The following is a 27,585-nucleotide window of genomic DNA, read 5'->3' on the forward strand; positions in this document are numbered from 1 at the left end:
ATGTGTTTCTATTTTATTTCTGAGAATTTTATTATTTAACAGTTATAGGCAGAGCTGAGTTTCAGGGACCTGGGAAATTTGCCACAATGGTCAGTTTTCTCAATGGAAAGAGGTAAACAGTGGAGTGCTCTGTGATCTATACTTTGACCAGTGCTTTTTAACATTTTTATAAATGATCTGGAAAGGGGAACGATGAGTGAGGTGATCACATTTGCAGATGACACAAAATAATTCAGAGTAGTTAAATCACAAGCAGATAATGATAAATTGCATAAGAACTTTATGAGACTGGAAGATTGGGTGTCCAAATGGCAGATGAAATTTAATGTGGACAAGTGCAAGGTGATACATATAGGGGAAAATAACTCATGCTGCAATTGCATGATGTTAGGTTTCATGTTAGGAGTTACCACCAAGGAAAAAAGATATGTCATAGTGGACAAAATATTGAAATCGTCTGCTGGTGAATAAAACAGAATGTCATAATGCCTCTGAATCACTCCATGGTGAGAGTGCAGCTTGAATACTGTGTTCAGTTCTGGTTGTTGCATCTCAAAGACAGAGATATACTGGAGAAGGGTGACCATTCCATTCCCTTTATCATTTTGACTCCCCTATGAGAAAAGGTTTAAAGAGATATTAGGGCTGTTCATATCCCCTCTCAGCCATCACTTCCTAAACTGACTGTGGGTCTACAAGATAATGAGGACTAGAAAGGGTAAATGTGAATTGGTTGCTTACTCTTTCAGATAATAGGACTAAGGGGCACTTCATGAAGTTAGCAAGTAGCACATTTAAAACAAATTGGAGAAAATTCTTTTTCATCCGGTGCACAGTTAAACTCTGGAAAGTGTTGTGAGATGATGTGGTTAAGGTAGTTAACTTGGCTGGGTTTAAAAAAGGTTTGGACAAGTTCCTTGAGAAGTCCATAAATTTGCTATTAATCAAGTTGACAGGAATAGCCACTGCTTATTATTGGCATTAGTAGAATGAGATCTGTTTAATGTTTGGGTACTTGCCAGGTACTTGAATCCTGGATTGGCCATTGTTGGAAACAGGATGGGACCCATGGTTTGACCCAGTATGGCAGCTTCTTATGTTCTTAACTTTGCTTCTTACAAGCCCATGTCCAGACCCACTTCTATGTCTTAATACCAAGTTTTGTAATAATCCACAGAGCCAATAAAGAGTGAGGCTGTAGTGTAAAAAAATAAAATTAAAAAAGAGAAAAAGATTCCAGGCTCTCCATGCTCCCTTCATGTGGGTCATCCCAGCTTTCTTGGAAACCCAGTGCTGCTGTATAACTGCTGCTTCATGTTGTAAGGATCGCTCTATGCAGATTACTCCAATGCTTCATTAAAATCCTCTTGCCATTAGGGATATTCTGTCTCCACCACCTCTTGGGCCGTGGTAGGCATCCATCACCTTTTCTGTGAAAAAGGGTGATGGATACCTGAATGGGTTTCCTAACATTGTACTTGATTAAAACATATTCAGTATACTAGTCACTATATCATCCTCATCAAAAACCAGTGTATTAAAAAAAAAAAAAAAAGCATTAATTATTCCTATTTAATATTGACATTGGTTAATTGCACAATACACAGATAATAGCCTTAGTTATAGCAGTGGGGTAAGCACAGAGGATTCTTAGTTATGAAGGAGAAAGCCTGAGATAAAACCTGTCTGTGGCATTGTAAGAGGAGTCTGGATGAGCTTTACACTCATTTGCCATCGGGATCTCTTGTTTAAATGTCTATATTAATATAAGCATTATTTTAAAATGATGCTTATGTTTGCTTTAATTCAAAGTTTTTGATAAGTGACTAGGAGACACTTACTGTAATATTTATAAACTTTCACTAGGTAAAACATACTAAATCATTAATGCAAATACTAAATACAAAAAAATTAAAGAGCATGAAAATCACACAAAATCATGTCTATCCTCTCGAGATATTATCCAAGTCAAACGTTCCCAATCTATTCATGCATACTGTAGGCCCCAGCTTGTACAGATAAATGTGCTGGATGAGAAATCTGAACAGAGGTTCAATTGGAGCAGAAGCGGAGGATGATGGGCAAACTAAGTAGTGCCTTTGGCAAAGCATTTCTGCTGGGCCCTTCCAATGTCTGCAAAAGATGACAAAATTGATGGGTTAAGATTTCAATTTATTTAAAGTTATAGCCCCCAAATCCGAAAGACTTTTTCTCAGCAGTGCACCACATAAAAGATAATACAGGTGCATCAGTACATATGGATACCCAAGTCGTCCTCAGCAGACTGGATTAGTCTGGCATGAGAAAAGGAATATTTCTTCTCCTTCCTTTCTGCGTGTTTGTTATCCTAATTTCCAGAAGAAAAGAAGGGGTCTGAGATCGCTATGGTTGTATGTGTCCCTAATAACTATGTTAGCCCCACCACCTCTTCAGGGTATAAACTGGAAGGCAATGGTGCATGGGTAGTAATTTATTTTCTTTTTCAGAGCAGGGCAAACCTCTGCATAATTACTAATATTTGCTCATGGACTAGAGTCCAATAGAGGCTGATTCTGACTGAGGTAGAAGCCCAAAAGCAAGAATAAACTGCTGAACAGAAATTAAAATCATACATCCATGTTTCAAGTTTGTTTATTTTAGCATAAAATTAAGGATAGCTTTTTTTTAATGACAGAAAAAATGCAAGATAAAATATTCTTCTCCAAATATATATATATATAATATATAATTTTAGTTAACTCATAAAAGTATATACATTATATAATAAATAATTATAAAAGCATTTTCTGAATATAAAATTTAAAAATCCTCAAAGCTTCTACAATGTCCATACAAAGCTTTGGATACAGCAGGTCTGTGGAAAGATTCTTGTGGCTACTGTAAATAAATCATTTAGTTAAACCTGTACTTGTTCAGTGGTTGGATGGAAGCAAAGGAGATCTCAAAGCTGGTTTGTTAAATTCTTCCCAAAGATGAGAAAAAGAATCCTGGAACTTCCAAATTCTGTTTTCTCTAAATGTCTCCTTTTGTCTTCGGGAGATTGGTGTCAGATAGCAGTAGATTGTTACACTCAGGAGAGATGCTCTAGACATGCTCTGAGGTAGGAGTGTGGTCTGCTCACTTGGGGGCTCTTCTCACCTCTGAGCGTATCTCCTCATCTTTGCACAACAGACAGACTGAGGCATACTATGAAATTAATTATATGTAGGATGTGAGCCAGCTTGAACTGGTTTAATTCTACATCAGATTGAAGTGTACTGTTGCCATTGTTTTCGCCATGTAAATGAACAACTGAACCATTGCCAAAACAGAGAAGGCAATAAACAGTTTTTGCTCTGGTGCTTCTCCCCTTTCTTCTATGTATGTCATTCATAGAAAATGATGAGCACTTGAGAGAAAATTCATCTTCAAAGGAAGAGGACAACTTTCTCAGACAGTTCTAAAATATGGAGATGGCTGACTTTTTGGAGTTCTTAGCTTCATCACCATCTATTGCTGGGGCTCATGGAGTGAGATATAGATATCTAAAGGGTATAATCTTTTGGTTCCACACAATTTCATTGTATAATTCTTGTGTTTCTTTATTGGCAGACATGATCATTATGATTAGCATTAAGATTGCAATTCTAGATTTCTTTAATCATGTTTAGGTTGTGTTGACACTTTGTATAGTTGATCAAAGCTGCAGCACTATAAATCCTGCACTATTTACTACAGTATAACAAAATACTTTTTGATTGGTTTTATAGGCATGTCCTATGAAAGAATTGAAATATTGTCCTCATAGTTGCTGGAGCCTCTTTCTTCCATGCAGCACAATGTTAACAAGAATCGGGGAGCACTAACATGGCTGCTAGCGAGTGCTCTTGTAATGGGCTCCTGATGGGGCATTCAGTTTTGGTTGTTCTTCCAAGTGATTTGTCCTTAATGACTCTTTATTGCCCTCTTCCCTCCATTTCCTTGGCTGACTCATACCTTCTTGTTTCACCTTGGTAGATGAAGTTGGATTTTGCCAAAGACTGGAGAGCAAAACTTCAACAGTGATTAGACTGGATCACTAAGACAAGGTGCCCTGGGTCGCCGCCATCTCCCTATCTTTTTCAGCCCTGGCAGTACTGGATGTTGCAAGACAAAATTGCACACATTGTTTTTCGGTTCTCCAGAAACCATACAGGAAGTCTTAATGGCAGAAATAAAGTCAAGTAGCTGAAAGGAATCCTTATTGAAGAAGGATGTCATAGTAGTAGTTTCATCTATAGAGTGGTTTTCAGATATGTCCAAAGGAAAGCTGGGGATCTGTCTCACTCAAATCCTTACTGCCATCAAGAACCTGGCCAAGGAAATAGCTCGCCTTTGTAAAACTGCAAATTCATAAAAAGAATTTGGCACAATGTAAAAAGAAAGAAGAGGGCAGCCATGTTGGAATTGGCTCATGTGAGCAAGAGCCAATCGCCTTCATTCTAATTGTTTCAATACCCACTTGCCTTCCTCGTTGTGGTAGCATGAGTGCAGATGGTGGCTGTGGGGGCTTGGGAAGGGTCCAACTCCCTGTAGGACTTTGGCAACTTGTCCTAAGTCCTTCTTTTCACCTACTGTTAGGGTCTCTGGAAAAGAAGCAAAAAAAAAAAAAGTCACTCACTCCAGATAAGCATTAGTATTAACATGCAAATGTCACATCTTTGTGTAATGAAGGGTCTGAACCAAAAATGAAATTAAGTTTGATGAGGGAACAAAAATGCAGGGAGGAAAATCTACACTAGACCACTGGTTTCTTACATGTCTACCTTGAGGCTGTGGGTATTGCTTCCTTGTGTCTGGGTCAGGCCACTAAATTTGTTTGACTGTTTAGCTTTGTGAGCTCTAATTCCTCCCAGACTGTTCCTTCAAGATATCGGCTGTTTGCCCATGAGATAGCCTTGAGGAAACAACGGTGGCAAATGTCTCTAATTAGTTGAGGTGTTTGCCACAATATCCAGTTGTACTCTACCATTTAAAAATTGAATATTGTGCACTTCAGTTAGTTATGCAGCGGCTTCTACTGGATCATTACGAACTTGAAAAGCACTCAGCTTATCACCAGTCAGTGAGGACCAATGAAGGAAAGAATGGATAGTGTTGCTGTTTGGAAAATCAACAACCCTAACCAGAACCTTTAGGCATGGAGATATAGCCTACTGGTTACCGCAGTGGGCTGCAAACCAAAGAAGCCAAGGTCCAGATCCTACTGATGCTCCTTGTGACCTTGGACAAGTCACTTCACCCTCCATTACCTCAGGTAGCCCTCTGGGAATAGAGAAAGGTGTATGGTACCTGAACATAGTTGTCTTTGTGGTGGCTGATCAGTCACAAAAGGTGGAATGTAAATAAAATTAAAAGAAAACTGCCTTAAACTGTAAGTGGGTAAGAGTAGCTCAGCTTTGATGTACCAGCTCTTTATTTGCAGGTGTGGACATCGTAGACCCGGACACACTCCTGACAGCTCACGTAGCAGCACCAGTGGAAGACACAGTGACACTTCTCCTTCCGCTTCTCTGTCTTGGTGTTGTGACCCCGCCCGCAGCAGAGCAGGTCACAGCCATCGATGCCATGGGAGGTGACATTGCACGCCCGTTCCCGCGTGCCAAATGAGCCCGTCTCTGGGTTGGGCTCACAGAAGTTGGGCGAGTTCTCGTAGTAGACCAGGTCTCGCTCGGTGGGGGGCTTGAAGAGGGCGTACTTAGCCCGCAGGGTCTCCACCCACCCACGGGACTCGCGGTGCTTCTCCACCACCATTTCTGAGGCGCTGTCGTACTTGTCCTTCAGGTAGTCACCGATGGCCCGAAAGTCAGGTTGAGTCCACCAGCAGGTTTTCACCTCACAACTTCCTGAGAGGCCATGGCATTTACATTTCAGGTGCATGTGGTCCAAGATAGTCTATGGGTAGGAGAAGAGAAGCAGTCTGGTTTGGATACTAACATAATATCAGGCTAGAGAGAGTTATTGTTGATTAAGTGATGCCCCTGTGATAAAGATACAGCTTTGTAAGTAAAAAGCTTTGACTTGTTAGTAATTGACTGCTCCCTGATTATTCAGTTTACAGGTTAACTGTCTGATAGCACTAGCTTATGAAAAAAAACACATCCTTAGCTTTACATTCTATTTCTGTTATGCAGTACACTGTGTAAATCAAGTGTTGGAACTAGTAAACTGAGAAAATGTAACCTGAAGCTGGTAGACTTGACCTTGAAGCTCTCATTGTCAATAAGCACTTTTGATCACTGAAGGTCTGCTCTAAGATACCTCAAAAGAGTGGTGGGCATATCAAGAGGTGGTGGGAATAACAGTGATGTATAAATTAAAAACAGTCATAGGAAAAGTACAGAAAAGTAATGGGAAAATAAGAGGTAAAGCTTGAGATTAAAGGAAGGTGAAACGGGCAGCCTGGATGGGCCTGGAGGTCTCTATCTGTAATCAGTATCTATGGTTTTAGTCAGTAGACGTGGAAACACATTTAGTTGTTGGGTTCTTGTTCTTGATGTTAGTAATGTCAATGACCTCTGATATTGGACCTCAAATTTATTATCTGTCTGCTGCATTTGTCAGTACAGTGGAAAAAATACAAAGCTGGACACTTTTGCTTCAGTGGATTTTTCCAGGCTGTCCATTAAAATAGCATTAGTCAAGATAAGGGCTCTCTCTAGTGCAAGAGAACAAAAAGGTGAACCAAAAGTGGAGAATAAAATAAGAATGTTCTTGTTTTGTGTCAATGGTTGTGGTCCTTGCAGTCTTGTAGTAATCACTGACCACAGACTGAGAAATACCAGGAAAAAAACATTTCAGCACTGCTAATCTTGTCTCTTACCCTGGGAATCATGTGCAGTGGAGGTTGAGAAATATCAAATGTTACAGTTCCAACTGCACCCTATGCTTTGCTTTGCTGCCCATTGTGGTATCTGCTACCAACCAGTTACAAGTCGCCTTAATGATGCAATGCGACGCCACACAGTGCTCCAGCTTCACCTCAGGCTCAGCTGAGATGCTGGAACAAGCACTAAAAAAGGATTATGGTTTGCTTTTTAAAAATCAGTGTTCTCCCTTCCTACCACGGGCAATAAAGTGCTTTAAAGACCTAGCAAAACTTCCTTGTTGCCTCTTCCTCGGATTTTAGATGTACATTTATTTATATCTGATTTCCTGCAGTCTTATTTGCCTATTGTTGCTGTGAACATGAAATAAATTTAAAAGCAAACAATCATATAATCAAAAGAGCAATATAAGATCTTTTGAGCATGCATTAAAATCTGTAATCCACTTTGAAGCGCTGAAAAAAGTGTGAAAAGTGGAATATAAAAAAAAATCTAAATAAATATTGATACCCCCCTCCCTTTGGAAAGGTTGGTAATGTTTACCTCCATTTTGGGTGCATACTGATCAGCTCTGTAGGTGCACTTTTGCACCCTCATTATTGTGCAAACTCCCTTACTGTGTCCAGGGCGGGGTAATTGGTTATTAGCACCTAATAATTTTGAAAAATTGGTTCCTATGCTGGGCAGCAGGGAAAGTAAAAGAGAGCAGTGGCAGCTACTCACCGTCCTGCCTGCTTCATTGTTGTGGCGGTTCATGGCGGACCGAGCATCCGGCCGGTTTTCACGGGCATCTGCAAACTCCCGGGAGACAAGGATGCCAAATTCGGCGTCTTCGCTACAGCCTCCCCATTTCCAGCCCTCTCCCGGCGGCCCTTTGTGGTGCGAATCACAGCCACAGATGGTGGAGGTGCCCTCTGTGCAGGATCTGATGACCGCAAAGGCCACCCCAGCCGAGGCAATGGCATGCACGAAGGCTGATTCCCGTGTGGCTGCAAAGGAAGCGCAATGCACTCAGCAGTGGGTTTTAACATGGGCATGCTTTTTGGCAGAGAGGGTGATTGGCAAGGAAGCTTTAACATTGCTCGATGCCATCACAGGAAGGTTCTAACACATGCCAACTGCAACAATAACAACACACTCCATGCAGCTCTGGCTGCAAAGGTTTATAAATTTAAGATGGAGCTGGACAATCGCCATTTGTTCTCATCCACTGAATGATGAGGTGGAAAGGAAAGTATTAATAGTTGAAAATGCCTATTAAATTCAGTAGCATGCAGTTTTGAAGCAAAAAAAAAAGAAAATGCTTAATTTCACAGTTTGACGGTTTAGGTTTATAAAAGGAGATCTGGGTTGAATACTTTGCTTTAAATATCCCCACTTTTCTCAGGGTTTTATGTGGCATAAGCCAAGATCCCCCTCCTAATCAAAGGCTGGGCTCTTTTAGGATCTTGCTCTCATCCCTCCCTGGGACTGGGCCTGCTCCATGGTATTGGGTAATGCCACCATTAAGGCATGGTATTAATGCCCAGGCAGTTTTCCTACGCACAGGAAATACCCTCTTTTCCTGTCATTACTCCATACATAGCTATCTTTGGGTTTTATAAAAAAAAAGTGAGCAGGAGCAAAACCACAAGCTCTCTAGGAAATCAGCTGATCCCAAAGTTAGGCAGAATAGATGCCATGGATAAGATCACCAGTCAGCTCAGTCTCCATGTCTGGCCTTGTGTCTTCTTAGACAGGAATGCTCCATCAGCCTGAATGGAAGACAGACAGACCTACTCATGCTGTCATTTCAGGTCATAAGTCGCAGGATTCCAACCCCACAAATTAGAAAGCTGCAGGCCAGGTAGGGCAGTAAAGATGGTAATCTTCAGTATAGCCTGTGGTATGTTTTTCTTTCCACCCATGTCCCTCCTCCCGCTGCTCCCCCAACTACCCCTTCAAGGCAGGCTCAGTTATTTCTAGGCCTACCGGTGCAAATCTTTTGTGGGTCACTTTTGAGAAGGACATGATAGATTGAGGTCAAACTCAGGTGGAGCACCAACTGGGCAAGTCAGGTCCTGCACTGGGGAGTATAAAGGGAAGAGGCGATCCCAGCTTTCTGGCACCCAGGACACCCACAACATATTTCATCTATGACCGAGGAGCTGTTATTACAGTGGGAAAAAGTTACACTATTGTGGGAGGGGGGGTGCCTTGTCTTTGGGAACCAAGTTATTGGTGGTAAATTTTATATGTTGGTTTCACCCCCAATAAGATTAAAAAAAAAAAAAGACTTTAACAGCTTAAAGGCTTCCCCTTCTTAAAAATGTCACTGTGAAAATTGGCCTGGTATTAAGTTCAGAAGGAAGCCACAAAGGGAAAAATCTCTAGATTAAATCTATTCTAGTGGTTTTCTTTTTACCTTCTGCTTGCTCAGTTCGCTAACTGGTACCTGCTTGTCTTATTTTTTTATGCTACTGCAGGATCAACCCTATCCAAAGCAAGTCAGACAGTGTCCATTTGTCTTTCTGCATTGCATGTGTTGCCCTATATCCCTCAGAGCTGGAAATGCAGAGACACTAAAGAAAGCTATTGCCAGCCCTGGGAGTGAGTAACAGGAATTAGATCTACGTTATGGGATCTGCCAGGTACTTGCAACCTGGACTGACCACTGTCAGAGACAGACAGGATGCAGGGCTCGAGGATGCACAGTAACTACAGAGAGGGTAGCTAGGCTCTATGCTGCTATCACGTAGCGCTTTCATCTACAATAGAAAACCACATTTTATTCTGGCCAGTAATTTTGAAGCAGGAATCTCATTTGAAATGTTAACATTTTTATTTCAAAGTTCTGTACCTTTTTTTTGTAATTGGCATTTTATAGCAGCTTAATGGCTCCTGATCAGAATGCTGACCTCTAGATCACCTACCTAGACCTTGTTTTGAAGGCAGGGTTTGGGTTTTTTTGGCTCCTTCCAAAAGAGGTGTCAGAGTCAGAGTGCTAACCAAGAATCCGTATTTAGGGGCGAGGAGAAGAAATATAAAAACTGAAACTAAATAATGCTGGGTCTGAGCGCTTTGCTCTACAAGCACCCGACAAATCAAAGAGAGATGTTCCACCTTAAACCTTCTCCTCTCTCTGCACAGAAATGGGGTGGATCCAGGCCGTATTAAGAGAGGAAGGGTGGGAGTGCTTCATTGTACTCGCGCTGGAGGAGAGCAGGTGCGGGCCCAGGAACCCAATTGCAATTGTGACTCAAAAAGAGAAAAGGTCATCTGAGAATAAACGTTTTCCAACTATGTATTGATAAAAAAAAAAAAAAAAAAGCTATGGCCACATTTACTTCAAAATCATAGCTTCTGCAGTGAGGCTGGGAATCTCAGCAGAAAGCTTTCAGTATTGCTAAATGAGTCAAAGTGCTGGAAATTCCTCCAGTGCCTGAAACCCTGGCAATCCCCACATTCCTACACAGGGTCTATTTTGCAGTTCAAACTCCCCACCGCCAGCTGGGCTTCCTAATTCGCTCCTCAGGCCAAATTTATTTCTGACATTTTGGCATGGCGCTGCTGTGCTGATCACCAACAGGAACAGGTATTAGTGGCACCCTTTTACCTTTTAAGTGTAGCATAAATGGCATTTGTAGCGAGGGCTCTTTCTTTAAAAAATAAAATCAAACCAAATCAGAGGAACTGAGCATTAGCAATACAAATACTCATCATGCCTGCCTAAAAATAATGAGCAATAAAACATTCTGGGATCTTAAAAAAAAAAAAAAAAAAAGGGGGAACACGGAATAAGCCCATGGATGGAAGAACTGTTGTCGTTCCTGAGCACTGGTGTGAAAGGAAAAGTGAAAAGAGGTGGTAAGGGAATGGCAGCGAGAATATGAGACGAAGGAAAGGCTGTAATCTCCCTGGAGGAGCAGGGGATGGGCTCTGGGATTAGTGGGCCTGAGAATGCTTTGGGGGGAGGGGCGCTGCAGCTTCCTCTGCCCCAGCCGGGCCCCCTTACCTGCTGGGCCACTCAGCCTGCCTTTGTCTGCCTGGTGTCACACTCTATTACGGTCACAATACAGGAAGTGTCCTGGGGCTGGCGTAGCCGCTCCGGAGACCTGGCATTCCCTGGCTAATCATAGCAACGGGCAGCCTTTCCCCTGTCCTGCTTTTACCCTGCAGGCCGCCCAGCCAGTCTGGGAAATCCCTATTGATAGAGGCTTTTTTTCTCTCCGGGTAAAGGGCGTGTGAATGGTGCAGCGGACTGAAATAGCTGTGGCACCGGGATGACTGCGCCTGCCCTGCCTCACAGCAGGGGGCAAGCTTAGCCCTTTCTCAGCAGTATAAGATTAGTTTTGTTCCCCCATCCCCTTCCCTCTCAGTCTCTCTCTTATAAGATCTCGTCGGCTAGCTAGCAAAGCATTCCCCCCCCCCCCCCAAAAAAAGCCCTCCCACTTCAGATCTGAATATCGGAAACAGACCAGGCCATATCAGCCCTGTCCATGCATTCATGGCAGCCTGGCCCGAGGGGCAGGGCACACCGTGTGCTCACCTTTTCTATCCCAGCTGTCATTGGGATCCAGTTTCTGAAAAGAGGACTTTCACCAGCGCTGCTGACTCTGACATTTTTTTTTTTTTTGCTCTTCTCCCCCCTCACTTGTGATATTTGTACTCCATTTGAAATAATCACTACAGAGACCAACCTGCATCAAGAAGCTGGTTTAAGGGATAGCCCTAGAGCCTCCCTCCAGGCACTGGCTCACTTGACAGTTCTGCTCCTCTCCAAATATTAGGCGATTGATTGATCTGCTTGCATTTATAGCTACTTATCAAATACAAAGGCAGGAGTTTGCATAAAGACAGACTGCCAGGACTCAGCTATCTGTCTCTCTGCTTCCCAGCAGCCTTATACATCGTCTGCTGGGACTGCATTAGATTCAGGTATCATCATTAGGGAAAGGTAGAATAAAAGCCCAACAGCTGCTAGGAAGTAATTTTCAAAAGGATTTGTGTGTGTAAATGAACTTTAAACATGTAAATGAGCTTTTGAAAATTGCTGCTTTTATGCGCATAACTCCTTTGAAAATTCACTCCATAGGGCTAAATCGTTAAAAGTTTTTATGTGCAGAAATGGACTTTTGAAAATTGCTACACATGTAACCCCTTTGAAAATTACCTCCTTAGATTTGATTCCTAGACCCGGCTCCGGTGGGGTGGGAGATTCCATGGCAATAGCCTTTAGAGCAGTGGTTCTCAACCTTTTTCCATTCGTGACACACCTGACAGACCACCCTCACATGTGTGACACACTGCTCATTACAATTCATGGCGGAAATAAAAAGTAAAGGTCCGGTAATAAAATGACACAAGGAAAATATACATATACTGTCTGAACAGAAATTGCATAAATAGTAAACATCCCACACCAAAACAGCACCAATTTCCAGCACTTAAACAGTAACCACCTTACCTAAGAAAAGGCAACACTGAAATATTACACCAGGCCTTAAGACACCAATACACCTCCTATTAGAAAAACGGACCAAGTCAGGCTGCTATAGAGCCCTACACAGAAACTACACGCCAGCAGAAAACCTCACCTAAATCACATGTGCTGACCCTCACCTAACAAAGAATAAAGAGACCATAAAGCATAAATAGAAACATGTAGATAAAAACTGAACTGGAAACCGCCAGAGTCTCTGTATGCAGTGCAACAAAGGAAAAAAAGAAACATCACCCATCCTTATAAAGCAAATCAAGAAATATAAAATCAATAGCAGTAAAACCATACTAACAAAAAGAACAGATTATTTCAAAACAGCTGATGAGTGGAATATCCAATAATTAAAAACTCATATACAAATTTTCTAGATACCAATAAAATATTTCAAAATAGCAGACACAAAGACCAAGTAATGAAAAATAAGGATACAAATTTTTTTTTGCTCTGCATACCTGGGAACGTTTGATATCCAGGTGCCCTGAGATTGTTTTGAATTAGCAGGAGGAGGGGTGATTTGCTTGGAACTTTCTCCTTTCTCCTCTCTCTCAGTCACATACCAGCGCTCTCTCTCACACTGGCTCTCAATTACACACCTATACACACATGCTCTGTCACTCACATATACACATGCTTTTTCTCTCACTTATATAGGCTCTTAATTACACATTTACAGACATGCTATCTTTTCACGCTTACACACACAGGCTTTGAATCAAACACATACATGCTGTCTTTTTCTCTCACACACAGACTCATTCACATGCTTACAAACATACTCTCTCTATTTCTCTCATTTACACACAGGCTCTCAATCACATGCTCACATGCTCCCTCACCTAAACCAGCTCTCAATCACACACAGACACACATGCTCTCTCTTCTCTCATTTACACACAGGCTCTCAATCACATACTCAGATGCTCCCTCATCTAAACCAGTTTTCAATCAGACACAGACACACAGGCTCTCAATCACATACTCAGATGCTCTCTCACCTAAACCAGCTCTCAATCACACACAGACACACATGCTCTCTCTCTTACTTATACACACAGGCTCCAAATCATACATACACATGATCTCTCTCACACACAAAGAATCTCAATCATACACACATACTCTTTCAATCACAAACTTACACATACATGTTCCCAATCGTAAACTTACATTCATGCTCTCTCTCTTACAGGCAGGCTCTCAATCACAGACTTATTCTCTTTCACATATACAGGCTCTCAATCATTCACATACATGCTATCTCACACACACACACACAGGATCTCAAACACACATGGCTTGCTCATTAACTCTCTCTCCCTCTCTCCCTCCTGGGAACTAGCGGCAGCAGCAGCCTCCTCCCAACCCTAACCTCCTTCATTTTCAGCCCTCGCGGAGGAGGAGTCCCATCGGCCACGGGGGTTGACGTTGTTCTTCATTTTTCTGCGAGCCGCGCTGCTCATTCCTCAGGCCGTGCCTCACTTCTGTTCTTCGGGCCGACGCTGACCACACTAGCATGATCTCTTCTTCCTGCGAACGCACCCGATGCTCACCACTTCCTCTTCCGGGCTGCGGGGGGGGGGGGGGGGGGGCGGGAAGAAGAGACCATGCCAATGCCGCTGACTCCAGTTGTCCTGCCGCGTTCCACCCGGGCTGACAGCATTTTAAGCCCGGGCGGAGGAGGACCGGGGAGCAGCTGGGTCAGCGGGGGACCAGGAAATGTGGCGACACACCTGCGTGTTCTTGGCGACACACCGGTTGAGAACCACTGCTTTAGAGGTCAGACCGAACCATTACTCATCACCGTGCCCACTGTGCATACATTTCATAAGAACATAAGCTGGCATACTGGTTCTGACCAAGGGTCCATCAAGCCCAGCATCTTGTTTCCAACAGTGGCCAAATACCCAAACATTAAATAAATCCCATGCTACTAATGCCAGTAATAGCAGTGGTTATTTTCCCTAAGTCAACTGATTATTAGCAGTTTAAGGACTTCTCCAGGAACTTATCTAAACCTTTTTTTTAAACCCAGCTACACTAACTGCCCTAACCACATCCTCTAGTAATGAATTCCAAGCTTAATTGCACACTGAGTGAAAAAGAATTTTCTCTGATTTGTTTTAAATGCGCTACTTGCTAACTTCATGGAGTGCCCTCTAGTCCTTCTATTATCTGAAAGAATAAATAACTGGTTCATATTTACCCATTCTAGTTCTCTCATGATTTTATAGACCTCTATCATATCCCCCCTCAGCTGTCTCTTCTCCAGGCTGAACAGCCCTAACCTCTTTACCTTTCCATCCCCTTTATTATTTTGGTAGCCCTTCTCTGTACCTTCTCTATTGCAATTATATCTTTTTTGAGATGCGGCGACCAGAATTGTACACAGTATTCAAGGTGTGGTCTCACCATGGAGCGATTCAGAGGCATTATGATATTCTCTGTTTTATTCACCATTCCCTTTCTAATAATTCCTAACATCGTTTGCTTTTTTGAACCCTGCAGCACACTGAGCCAATGATTTCAATGTGTTATCCACTATGACACCTAGATCTTTTTCCTGGGAGGTAGCTCCTAATATGGAACCTAACATTGTGTAACTACAGCAAGGGTTATTTTTCCCTGTATGCAACACCTTGCACTTGTTCATATTAAATTTCATTGTCATTTGGACGCCCACTCTTCCAGTCTTGCAAGGTCCTCATGCAATTTATCACAATCTGCATGTGATTTATCTATTCTGAAAAAAATTGTGTCATCTTCATATTTGATCTCCTCACTTGTCGTATCCTTTTCCCGATCATTTATAAATACATTGAAAAGCACTGGTCCCTGAGGCACTCCACTGACTACCTTTTTCCACTAAGAAAATTGACCATTTAATCCTACTCTCTGTTTCCTGTCTTTTAACCAGTTTGAAATCCACATTGCCTCCTATCCCATGACTTTTTAGTTTTCTTAGAAGCTTTGTCAAACACCTTCTGAAAATCCAGATACTCTACATCTACCGGTTCACCTTAATCCTCATGCTTATTAATCTCTTCAAAAAAATGTAGCAGATGTGTGAGGCAAAACTTCCCTTGGGTAAATGCATGCTGGCTGAGTTCCATTAAACTATGGCTTTCAATGTGTTCTGTGATTTTTGTTCTTTAGAATAATTTCCATGATTTTTCCTGGCACTGAAGTCAGCTTTACTGGTCTATAGTTTCCTAGATCATCCCTGGAGTCCTTTTTATAAATCGGGGTTACATTGGCCACTGTCCAGTCTTCAGGTACAATGGACAATTTTAATGATAGGTTACAAATATTTGCTAATACATCTGAAATTAAATTTTTGAGTTATTTCACAACCCTGGGCTGTATAGGTCCAGGTAATTTGCTATTCTTTGGTGTGTCAATCTATCCTACTACATCTTCCACGTTCACCATGATTTGGTTCAGTTCATCGAAATCATCACCTTTGAAAACAGTCTCCAGAACTGTTATCTCCCCAACATTCTCAATAGTAAACACAGAAGCAAAGAATTCATTTAGTTTTTCTGTGATGGCCTTATCTTCCCTAAGTGCTCTTTCCCTAAGTGCCCCTTTAACCTCCTCAATCATCTAACGGTCCAGCCGACTCCCTCACCAGTTTATTGCTTCGGATATATTTTTAAAAGGTTTTAGTATGAGTTTTTGCCTCTATGTCTAACTTTTTTTCAAATTCTCTCTTAGCCTACCTTCTCAGTGTTTTACACTTAACTTGACAACGCTTATGGTTTCAGTACCTCTCAGTCAGAGAATGGCCACCAACATGACTGGGCCAGATTGAAGGGGGGAAGACAATTAAAATGGGAGAACCCCCAGCCTGATCCACCTTAAATCCTACAGGGGAAGAGAACCCTGGAGGCGGGACCCTGTTGGGAGGGGAATAAGATTGTGAGCCCAGCTGGGCTGGGCAAGTGTTGCTGTATTTGCTCCTGACCCTCTCTGGGAAGTTTGAGTTGTGAGAACACTGCAAAGGTAGGCAGTCTACCGGGATGTTGGTTTGCTGTTTATGTTAATAAAAGTTGAAGTTGCATGAGAAAAGGCTGGAGTCAGCATGGTTCCTGCTCCAGCCCACAACATGTTGCTCAGCCATCCTCACACATGGATCCAATTGAACTGGGAGCACCGAGCAGCAGAGTGAAATGGTTGGATTGGAAGTAAGGTTGGAAAAATAATTGTAACGATGAGAGGCAGAAACAGGCAAACAAGGACTAAGAGAGGAATCGTAGACAGATAATGCCAAAATACCCACTGTTTCTTCTGACTTTCTCATTTGCAAACTGTCTTCAATGGTTCCAGATCCCCAGGCATTTTCTACCTGTGGACTTTGCCCCAATTTTCAAAATGAAAGTATGAGCATGTCTTCACTTTGCACTCTGCTGAGGCTGCGAAGTACTTGTGGACATTTGCCCCCTGCTTTTTGTGCAGGTAGATTTTGCAAGGGAAATGCATTCTACGCCTGTTTTCCATTTCTGCCCATAACGCCTCCAGCCTTGCTGGTTTTCGACAAGTCGCCAACCTGGAACCTTTTGGAACTTAAAATGTGGAGACTGCCACTGGTTGCAACCTCAATCCTTGTCTTTAAAGAAAATGACCACCAGCCCCTGAGCACACCTCCCTCAATTGCGGAGAAAAGTACATGCATCCTTTTGGCCATATAGAGGGAGGACCATTTACAGACGGGTAGTTTGTGCAGCTAGATTGCTATTTACCCATAGACAGGGTTTGGAATTTGTCTTCCCCCTAGCACAGAGCCACATACCCTCTTACTACTAAGTGGCCGGGGTGTGATCTGCTCAGTCTGTATGTGGCCAGCTGCCCCTGAAGTGAAACGTGTCAATGTGGTGCGAAATTCAGTGTCTTAGATTGTATGGAAAACCAGCTCAGAATCTGAAATCCCACTGCAGCTCCTCCTTCACTCTCAGGGCACAAAACCCATCACCTTATGATTTACCCTGCCTCAGATCCATGTCTTCTAGCTGTTACCCTTACCTTTATCCAGAACCGGCCCAAAGATTGCCAGGCTGTCATCGATGGTGGTGCAGTTCCATCTCCGACCCCGGAACTGGTGCTGGCATTCTTGGACACCCAGTTTCACCCCTTCAGCCACACTGGGCATGATCTCTATATAATTCCGGCAGAAGCGGAGCTGCTTGGGGACCAGCCCAGGAATGGAGCCACAGAGGATGGGTTGCGATGCCAGTGAGGTGTACTGCTGTCCCAGAGCCAGAGACCTAGATGGGAAGACACAAAGCAAATATGCTGAGCTTGCTCATTTTTCTTCTAATTGGGGAAAAAATCAAGCTCTGCAGCTCTTTAATTTCAGGAAATAATGTTGTGATGACTTGCACTTATGTAAAATACAAAACCATTCTTAGCTGCAGGATTGGATGGGCAGGGAATGGGCATGGGGATGCAAAAACTGTCACCTCTAGGACTGGAGGGCTCAGGGGATGGGGGCAGGGATACAGAGCCTGTTACCTCTAGGACTGGAGGGCTCAGGGGATGGGTGCAGGGATACAGAGCCTGTCACCTCTAGGACTGGAGGGCTCAGGGGATGGGTGCAGGGATACAGAGCCTGTCACCTCTAGGACTGGAGGGCTCAGGGGATGGGTGCAGGGATACAGAGCCTGTCACCTCTAGGACTGGAGGGCTCAGGGGATGGGTGCAGGGATACAGAGCCTGTCACCTCTAGGATTGGAGGGCTCAGGGGTTGGGGCAGGGCCACAGAGACTGTCACCTCTAGGACTGGAGGGCTCAGGGGATGGGTGCAGGGATACAGAGCCTGTTACCTCTAGGACTGGAGGGCTCAGGGGATGGGTGCAGGGATACAGAGCCTGTCACCTCTAGGATTGGAGGGCTCAGGGGTTGGGGCAGGGCCACAGAGACTGTCACCTCTAGGTCTGGAGGGCTCAGGGGATGGGCACTGGGGGATTCAGGGATGGGCACAGGGTCAATGAATCTTATTTTTAAATTTCTGATTCAAATCTGTCCTAAACCAATACTAGCTCAAAGTTACTACTTTGTGAGGATCATTTCATGGTTCCTATAAATCCATATTCCAGCCAATCAATGTCCAGATGAATGTAAACCATGGGTACAATTTGCACTTTCAGCCTGGAGATTCCAGACTTAATGGGCATGGAAAATAAATGACTCTCACTGTCCTAGAGTTGATGCCTTCCAAAGCATGGTTGAGACATTTGGGCTCAGCAGAGGCATGGTATAGCTACTGTATTCCATAAGTGCCTCTAATTCAGAAGCTCAAACAGGGATGGAAACGTCATGATGTCTGGGTACTTGCACTTCTTACACTACAAACCCCAGCCAGGAATGCTGGAAAGGAAGAAACTGCTCACCAGGACCCGTGACTGACTATCCAAAATGAATATGCATGAAATGATTTGCATACAATGGGTACATGCAAATCTATCTCATGAATATCCATTAGGGATATCCTGAAAACCCGACCTGTTGGTAGCCCTTGAGGGCTGAGAGTAAATACCAGTGGCTTAGTTTTGTAGCAAGCCATGAGACTGTTCAGGGGTACCCAGAGAAGGAGAGACCAGGTTGGGTGAACAGCTGCAATTGTGGCTGAAATCTGATGCAGCTAGCATGGCTTCCTGGCCAGCTCCCTGCTGACTTTCAACTCAAAGTCACAAACATGATTAAATTATTTCATAGGAACAATGGGTGAGTTACTTGATCAGCAAATATTTTGACAATAGTGATTTTTTAAAATTGTTTAAAAGATTTGAAAGGTGTATCCTTAAGCTCTGAGCAGCTCAGCAGGTGCAGCTCTGTGACTGAAAACCTGCAGGTTGTGTGATTCCATGCCAGGCCCAGCAGTGATGGGGCAATCCTTCCTAATCAGCCATGGACTCAGTGCCCGCTCCATCTAAAAGTGCCCTTCCTTCCCTTAAACACTCAGAAACAAAATCATTTCTGCCACCAGCTTTGTTCCCCGTGTTTAATGTCTGCCCTCGCTCACTCATCCTCCGCCCTGAAATCCAGGCCTCTCACTTCTATTGAGGACAATGAAAATCATCCAGCCCAGGGCTGGATAGAGGAAGAAGCCACACAGGCACGTGCATAGGGGGGCAAATTCTAAAGGCACCCAAAAACTGGAACGCCCCCTGATTTCCAGAGGGAGTTCCCCTTATCCTGAGTCTGTCATCTGTGGCTGCCATTGTTTTAAATCCAGCCCTGATCTAACCTGACAGCTGGGGTGATGCCACAGTGCTGGATGCCAGCTAAGAGAGGAATGCAGTGGGGCAATTTATTATCAATAACCAGGGCCCCTGTTTATTCTTGATGAACCTGTCACAGCAAAGTACCAAAGGGACGACTGGACACATTCAGCATTTATTTTATGTATTTATGTATTTTGATTTTTCGTATATTCTGCCTTTTCAGCCACTTCAAAGCAGATTACATTTAGGTCCTGTAGGTATTTCTTCTCTCTCATCTTTACAACTCCTACGCCCTCACAAAAGGGAGCAAGCCTTCGGTAAACCCAAAGTAAGGACATTGGTGGGGGAGGTGGTTATCCCACTTCTTCCTCCCCTCCAAATAATGCTGCTGACAGCATCAAATATTGTAACTTCTGAGTACTCAAGCGAAGTGGTGTTTCTAGACTTATGTACTGGAGAATCAGCAGTGCCCAAGTATGAATTCTGTCATTGACTTTGTGTGAGCCCAGGACAAGACTATCGTGCTTTGCTTTCTCTTACTTAATCCAGCTGTAATAGGGTAAATTACCATAACACTGCTTCTTCTCCCCTTGTCTGTGAAGTTGTCGTTCACTGCTGAAAAAGCCATAGGGTCGTGTATCCTAGAGGTGGATGCCCAGTTTAATGTCATTCCAAAGTGTGTTGGGAGCCTGTTCCTATGTAATTATTCTTTGTTACCTCACGCCTTCTTCATTTTAAGACCCCCCCCCCTCTAGTCCTGCACCGCACCCTTAGAGCTTTCCTCCCATTACCTCTCGATGTCCTTTTAAAGAAACTCCTCATAACAAGGACAAATGGTCTCGTTCTCTGCATTGCTGACCCTGCTCGGCTGTTCCCCTGGACAACCTCATTAGAAAGAGCTTAAATTCTTATCGCTGTGGCCCTGAGGCTCCAGGACAATGGGACTCATTGCAGCGTGTAATCCATGGAAGCAGACAATGAGAAGATCTTCCTATTACACTGTATATAACCCTCTGGAGAATGGGACGGTGGTGGCAGCTTCAGATCTGTACACACTGCTTTCTCTTCTGCTGACTTTTCCAGGCTAATGCTCTAGGCAAGCTTCAGATGGGCCTTCTGGGCCCACTATGCTAGACAGTGTTGAGCTCAACAATCTGACTTGAATGGCTTTGGATGCTGATGGGGGTTGGGGAGGAAAGCGAGAGAGAAGCTCTCTGCATCCAGGGCTTGAAGTTGCCTTGGCAATTTCTGGTGCTAGGAATGGTTCCTTAGTGATAGTGAAAGAGAAGCTCTCTGCTTATTTATTTATTTAAAACCATTTGTTACCCACCCTTCCTCTGTTCAGAGTGGGGTACAATATGAACATACACAGTCAAAAGAAAAGGAAAGAACAGAAAAAAGCATCATTCTTAGGAGAAGGGGAAGATCATAAGTCTTCAGGAAGGGGGAGAAACAAATAAGCACCTAGAGAGTACATTCTTTTGGGATAGGGGCCAGAGGAGAGGGCAGTAGTCTGTTAAGTAGAACCATCTGAGGAGGGACTTGTTGGGGGTAGTCCATTGTCATTTAGCTTTGGGAACGCTTTCTTGAAAAGGAAAGATTTTAGGGCTTTTTTAAAGAAAGTTCTTTCTCGGAAACAACTTTCTTCCTTAAGTAGGCTGTTCCTATGGAGAAAAATGCTTGGTTTCCTCATTTCCTCGAGGTGGGTGAGCTTGGGAGATGCAGATGGAATGGGACTCAAAAGAGAAATGGTTGGGAGTGTCAGCGACAGGATGGTGTGATAAAAAAATGATTTACATTTTAGTATGTTGAGAGCTAATTTGTTGCTGTGAAGCCATTTTGGGATGATTGCTAGACAGTGGGTGAGGAAAGATTCTGTAAGGGCCATGTTTCCTTGAGAGGATAAAAAAAAATTGAATATCGTCAGCATAAATTTTATAGTGCACTCCAAGGTCATTAAGGGTGTGGCATAATGGAGTTAGATAGAGGTTAAATAACGCAGCAGATAGAGCAGAGCCTTGGGACATTCCGGAGCTTAGAGGCATCAAGGAAGAAATAAATGAATCAATTTGGACTTGTAGGGACCTGTTTTGGAGGTATGAAGAGAACCAGGTGAGCACAGAGCCAGTTATACCAATGGAGCACGGTCTTGAGAGTGATTGACCATGTCAAATGCAACAGAGATGTCAAGAAGACAAGGAACACTGAGCCTTGATCAAAACTCCATCTCATCATATCAAAACTGGAGAGCAGCAGTAATTCGGTGCTGTGATGCTGCTTCCTGAGCACGAACTGGTATTGGTTGAGAATATTATTAGTATCTATGAAGTTGCAGAGTTGGTGGAGAACTGCAGTTTCTCAATCTTTGGCCCTGAAAGATAAGGTGGAGATTGGGCGGTAATTGGAGATGATGGTAGGATCAAATGAGGTTTTTATTTTATTTAAGGGTCGGACTGAAGCTTGTTTTAGAAGGTCAGGGATGATGCCATGTTGTAGTGATGAGTTAATGAACAGTGATAAACGGAGCGATATCCAGTTTGATCAGTTTAAGAAGTGAAGTGTGGCACGGGTTAAGGGGATTAGATTAAAGTTTCAGGTTATTGATAATCTTGGTGGTGTCAAATGCTGTAATGTCATCAAAGTGTTCCCAGATTGGGCCATCAGTGTTCAGATCATCATTGGATTCTTCAGTATAGGAATTATTAAATGTGCTGTTGACAGATGCTGTCTTATTGGTAAAGTGGGAAGTGAATGTCTCCGCAATGTTCATCCCCAGGAGGGTAAGAGGGAGAGTAGAGGGGCTGAGCTGGGGTTAATTACTTTCCTTATGGAGTCATATAATTCTCTGGGGTTGTTTCATGCGGCTGATAATTTTGTGTAGACATAACATTTCTTAGCAGAGGTGATGGCCTTTTGATATGATGCCAGTTTATCGTTATATAGTGTTTTGCTTATGTGGGTAGGTCTTTCCGCCATATTCCTCAGCTCACATTTATAGGTTTGGAGTGTGGTATTATTCCATTGTGCAGAGTTTGTTCTTTTGGTTCAGAATGATTTCACGGGGGCCAGTTTGTCGAGGGTTGATGGAAGGGAGGAGATCCAGTAGTCTAAGAGTTATTCCACCTCTGGAGCATGTAGATGCCCAGGTACATTCTGATTCCTGATAAGAAATTGCTTCCTAGTGACTCACGGCTGAATATTCCCTATTCCTGCCCTTGATTTCATTCTTAGGAAATTAATATTTACTGAAACAATAAGCACAGAGGATCCCTAGTGATAAAGAAATGAAGAGACAGCCAGAGAATGTTGGGGTCTGTGACATTACATGACATGTCACTACGTCTTCTCACCTACAAGTGCATTCACTCCAGGCTACTTCTCCTCTCTTATCTCTCACTAGGTCTCTCCTCATGACCTCCATTCATCTGGCAAGCCGCTCCGTGCCCTTCTCTGCCATTGCTAATTCCAGACTCTGCGCTGTGTTATGGAGCCTTATACTTGCAATGTATTTCCTGAGTTGGTGGGTCTTGCTCCCTCTCTGGTCTTATTCAAGTTCTGCTTTAAAGACCCACCTCTTTGAGGCTGCTCTTAAATGCCTGAGCCCTTGTTCTTCCTGACTTTGGCTTTCACATATTAAACAAGTTTTACAGCAAGACTTCAGAGATTACTAGAAATGTATTTGTCTTGCCTGTGAAGTTTCTGAAAACTGGAATATAAATAAAATAAAGTAAGTGGCCTGGTGCAGGGACTGTCTCTATTTTATGGATCTGTATGGTGCTGTGAAACACCAAGCAGTGTTACAGAAATGTTAAGTAGCAGCAGTAATAGGAATGGAATTGGGCAGGGATAGGGTCCTTATCTGCCATCAGATTCTAAGTTTTTGTGCTCATCTTCATTCTTTGAATTATGAACATTTGATTGGGCGCATGGCTGCTTGTCAAAGCATTTCTCCTCCGCCCCCTCTGAGCATGAGATATGTACAAACCACTGTAAGATAAAAATAGTACCCTTTGGTAAGGGGCAGACAAACCTTTTTGGTTATATTTTTTAGCTCTTTTTTTTTTTCAAGAGGATGGCTTTTTATAAATGTGCCCTTCGGCTGCAGTTCCCAGTCTCCCCTCCCCCTTTCACTTTTTGGCCCACAAATCAATCTGTGCATGTTACACCCCTCATGCGGCGGGCGCTTCTCATCTTGAGCTCAGAAAGACGCTGCAGGGAATTGGCAGCACCCTGCCTAACATTCCATTCCTTTCCCCTGCCCCACTCCAGGGAGAGGGGCGTGCATAGCACCTGTAGGTAAGGGGAACTGTGCAGTAATCCCAGGGCACAGACAGGGGCACATCCTGCCACCTAGGCACAGGACCCTAACCCTCTGATATTTATCCTGATGGATAAGAGGCAGAAAAGCAGAAAGAACGGCAGGGGCTGCAGCTATGAGAAAACAAGTTAAGTCAGAGAGGTTTGCAGTGGGGTGAATTCGGCAATCTGCAGACTAGAAGTGCATTGTCTCAGAGCTCATTTTGCACCCTGCTGTATGCTGGGAGCTCCTGGCTCGCAGCTCAAGCCCTCCTGTGTGCCACATAGTGAGTTTTATGGGTACTTAGTGTGAAAGGACTGGTCTGTGGCATCTGCATTGGGACCGCTTTGAACCACGTTGCCATCAGACTGTCTTTAAGCTGTAAAGAACAGATTTCAGGATCTGCATGGAAGTGCCCAGATGCATGGTATTACATGCACTGCAATGTCGCATGTGGTAACTTTCAGTGCATTTTAGAGGGGGTGGAAGGATTTTGGTGGGTATTGGCTGACTCAAAATAAGAAAAACGAATTCTCTATTTTCTTCCTTTGGTGTAACCCTAAGAATATGGGACAGGCTGATCTGTAACCTAATTTAATTGCTAATTTCTATTGTTCTGTTCCATATTATTTGCTCATTCCTTCAGGCAGGCAATAAATTACTTCTATAAAGGACAGGCTTGATCTGCAGGTATCTGAATAGGGAATAGACATGAAAGACTTAAGGTATTCCTATGGCAGAAAGGAGCTGCTTAAGAATACCACACTGCAGTGCACCAAAATCATTACCATAGGCAACAGACCATTGTATGATAAATCCAGAGCTTTACTCTAGGAACATTATGCAGCATCAGAGTGGAATATACCAGTTCCACGTTGTTACTCTAGAAATGTAACAGTAACACAAGGGGATTTTAAAGCCTGGCTAATCCTGCAAGCATGTTATCAGTAAGCCACAGTGTCGGGCCGATACAGTAAAAGGCACGGGAGAGCGGGCAAATGCCAGGTCTCCCGGCGCGAGCACAGGCCACTCTCCTGTGCGCACGATTCTGTATTCAAATGAGGGCCCGCAGCAAAAAGAGGCGCTAGGGACACTAGCGCGTCCCTAGCGCCTCTTTTTGGACAGGAGCGGCGGCTGTCAGTGGATTTGACAGCCGACGCTCAATTTTGCCGGCATCGGTTCTCAAACCCGCTGACAGCCACGGGTTCGGAAATCGGACGCCGGCAAAATTGAGCGTCCGGTTTTCAACCCGCGAGCCGCGGGCTGATTTCAATTTTTTTTTTTAACTTTTTTTAACTTTCAGGACCTCTGACTTAATATCGCCACTTTCCTAGTGCCCGGAGAAATTAACACCTACCTTTGGGTAGGCGCTAATTTCTGAAAGTAAAATGTGCGGCTTGGCTGCACATTTTACTTACTGAATTGCGTGGGAATAATAGCGCCCGCAACATGCATTTGCATGTTGCGGGCGCTATTAGTTTCAGGGGGGTTGGATGCGCGTTTTCGACGTGCTATTACCCCTTACTGAATAAGGGGTAAAGCTAGCGCGTCGAAAACGCACGTCCAATCGTGGGTTAACAGTGCGCTCTGTCGGAGCACTGTACTGTATCGGCCTGTTAGCTGGTGCAGGAAGTGAGCTCTCCTCAGTTCCAGCAGGATTCTTTAGAAGTGATTTTTGTCTCTATGAGCACTCCCCTAAACCTCTGAAGGAAGTTGAGACCCTGAAACTGTGTCTTCCTATGCCACAGTCAAATAATCCTGCAATCCAGGCTGCAAATTGCATAGACCCCTGATCCAACTTCCCTAAATAGAAGGCAACAAAGAGGTGTACTTCATATTTGTAAACTACATGCGTTCTCCTAGAGGATTCTCACCTAGGACCCAGTTGACCTAAATTCCTTTTGGCCTCTGGAGAGTGAATAGTGGGAAATATTCAGAATTTTCCTACATGTAACTTTTGTAAAAGGAGATTGTCCACAAAAAAAAAAAAAGCAGGAGGAGGATCCACTGTAGACCCTCCATTACTGCTGTCACTGTGTCCACGGATCTGTTCGCACATATCCACATACATTCGTGCTTTTATTCACCTCATGGAGTGCTCAGATCTGCATATATTGACCAAAGTTGGGAGATGACTTCAATCTGGTTAGAGATGCTGCAACTACACAACTACCATTACCTCTTATTGGAGCAAGACTAACTCATTTAAAGCTCTGTTTGTTTTTTGGAAAACAGGAATGAAGAAGTAAAAGATGATTCATTCCAGATTTCTGATAACATGCTAAAAAAAAATTTTTTAAATCTCCTATTGTTAAATGTGTACTAAAAATCTCTATGCAAAAGTTGCTTTTAAAGAGTCACTGCCTAATTTCTCAATGGGAATTTATTCTCCTTTAAAAAATAACTCTGATTTTCTCTATTGCCTACATTACCCTATACAGCATTCACACCATCTCTTTCTTTCTTCTTAATCTAAGTTGTTTTTTCATTCATTCACAACTTTACGCATTCACTCCTTCTGTTACACTTCACGCATTCACTCTTGTACGTCACACATCTTAATGCTTTCTCACATGTTTCCTATTCTCTATTACACAAGCTAATGCACCCATATCACTCACACCTCTCCTTCCTACAACACACACACATCACATCCACTTTCAGTTCAACAGTGCATTACACAATAGCAATTCAGAGGCATGCCTATAGCCACCTCTGGGCTGGAGGGTCTGGCTACTAGTTTAACACTTGATCTGTATGACCTCTTTGAAAGAGAAAGAACAAAATTGTTACCTAATTACAGTTGGTAGTTGGAAACTTAAGAAGTTAAAGTTACTTGCCCAAGATGACACGGAAAGTCAGTGACAGAGCCAGAATAAAAACTGAGGCACAGGGAGCTAAAGTTACCTGTGGGAGAGCGGGAGAGATGTCTCAGGATGCTCGGGAATAGGCAAAGCAGGAGCATCCCATAGGCATTAATGCCAGGAGATGGTCGGTATGTTTTCAGATAGCTGAAGGTGATTTGCACTTGGAAACAGGAAGTTGGGACTGTCTGTAACCTATAATTTTAGAGGGGGTGAAGAGGAGGAGGAAGCCTAGAAAACAATCCATGCTGAGAACAGCAGCAGACAGCCCCAGGATGCGTGTTCCCAGCTGCCTCTCCCTGACTCATTCTGGAACTATGTGTTCAGATGGCGGGAGAAGGAAAAAGCCTCTAACTAGGAAATAACAAACAGAGATTCATCAGCCAGTGGCATTAGTTGCATTGAATGCACTTAACTCCCCTCCAAAGCAAAATTTTCATTTGGCCTTTTATTTGGTATAATAATATTATTAATAATGGTTTTACATGTCCTCTCTAACTCTGGTCACCCACATGGTATTTCTTGATGCTTTCCTCTAATTTATTCTACCGTACGAACTTAATTAAGTATTCCAGCATTTACTCTTTCCAAAATGTAAAGGCTTCCTGTCAACATACATCTCCTAGTCATCATCAGTTAAATGCACAAAAGACTCACAAAGCAACTGAGTGAAAGTTGGATATGGGGAGCAGGATGAGGAAAAGCAAGTCCTTCAGGGGAATTTATACCCATTACAAAGCAGAAGGGATGTAGTCAGTTTGGCATAGCTGGAAGCAGGACTGCTGCAGGGCAGGAGTGAAGTGCAGGGGTAGAGCTGTGTATGGGGGAGGGCTGGGGGAGGGGATCTCAGCACTGAAATAGCCAGAGGGTGCTGCAG

The 27,585-nt window shown here is 43.4% G+C and overlaps 1 protein-coding gene across 2 annotated transcripts in view; it reads right to left on the reverse strand.

Annotated features, from left to right (window-relative positions):
* Nucleotides 1-2,668: 2,668 nt before the first annotated feature.
* Nucleotides 2,669-27,585, reverse strand: part of WNT3 (Wnt family member 3) — a 32,714-nt gene continuing 7,797 nt past the window's right edge. The window contains exons 2-5 of one of the 2 annotated variants that reach the window (XR_003852247.1): nt 17,347-17,588; nt 7,569-7,834; nt 5,311-5,913; nt 2,669-4,604 (exon numbers count right to left, since the gene is read on the reverse strand). Coding sequence is in view for 1 of the 2 variants with exons in the window: in XM_029573927.1 (XP_029429787.1) it covers nt 5,434-5,913; nt 7,569-7,834; nt 17,347-17,588 (988 nt within the window). In the remaining variant the exon portion in view is untranslated. The remainder of the gene's footprint in view (nt 4,605-5,310; nt 5,914-7,568; nt 7,835-17,346; nt 17,589-27,585) is intronic. The other variant, XM_029573927.1, reaches the window with a different exon arrangement.

The sequence above is a fragment of the Rhinatrema bivittatum genome, chromosome 12 (assembly GCF_901001135.1).
Source record: "Rhinatrema bivittatum chromosome 12, aRhiBiv1.1, whole genome shotgun sequence".
In the NCBI taxonomy this organism is placed as follows: domain Eukaryota; kingdom Metazoa; phylum Chordata; class Amphibia; order Gymnophiona; family Rhinatrematidae; genus Rhinatrema; species Rhinatrema bivittatum.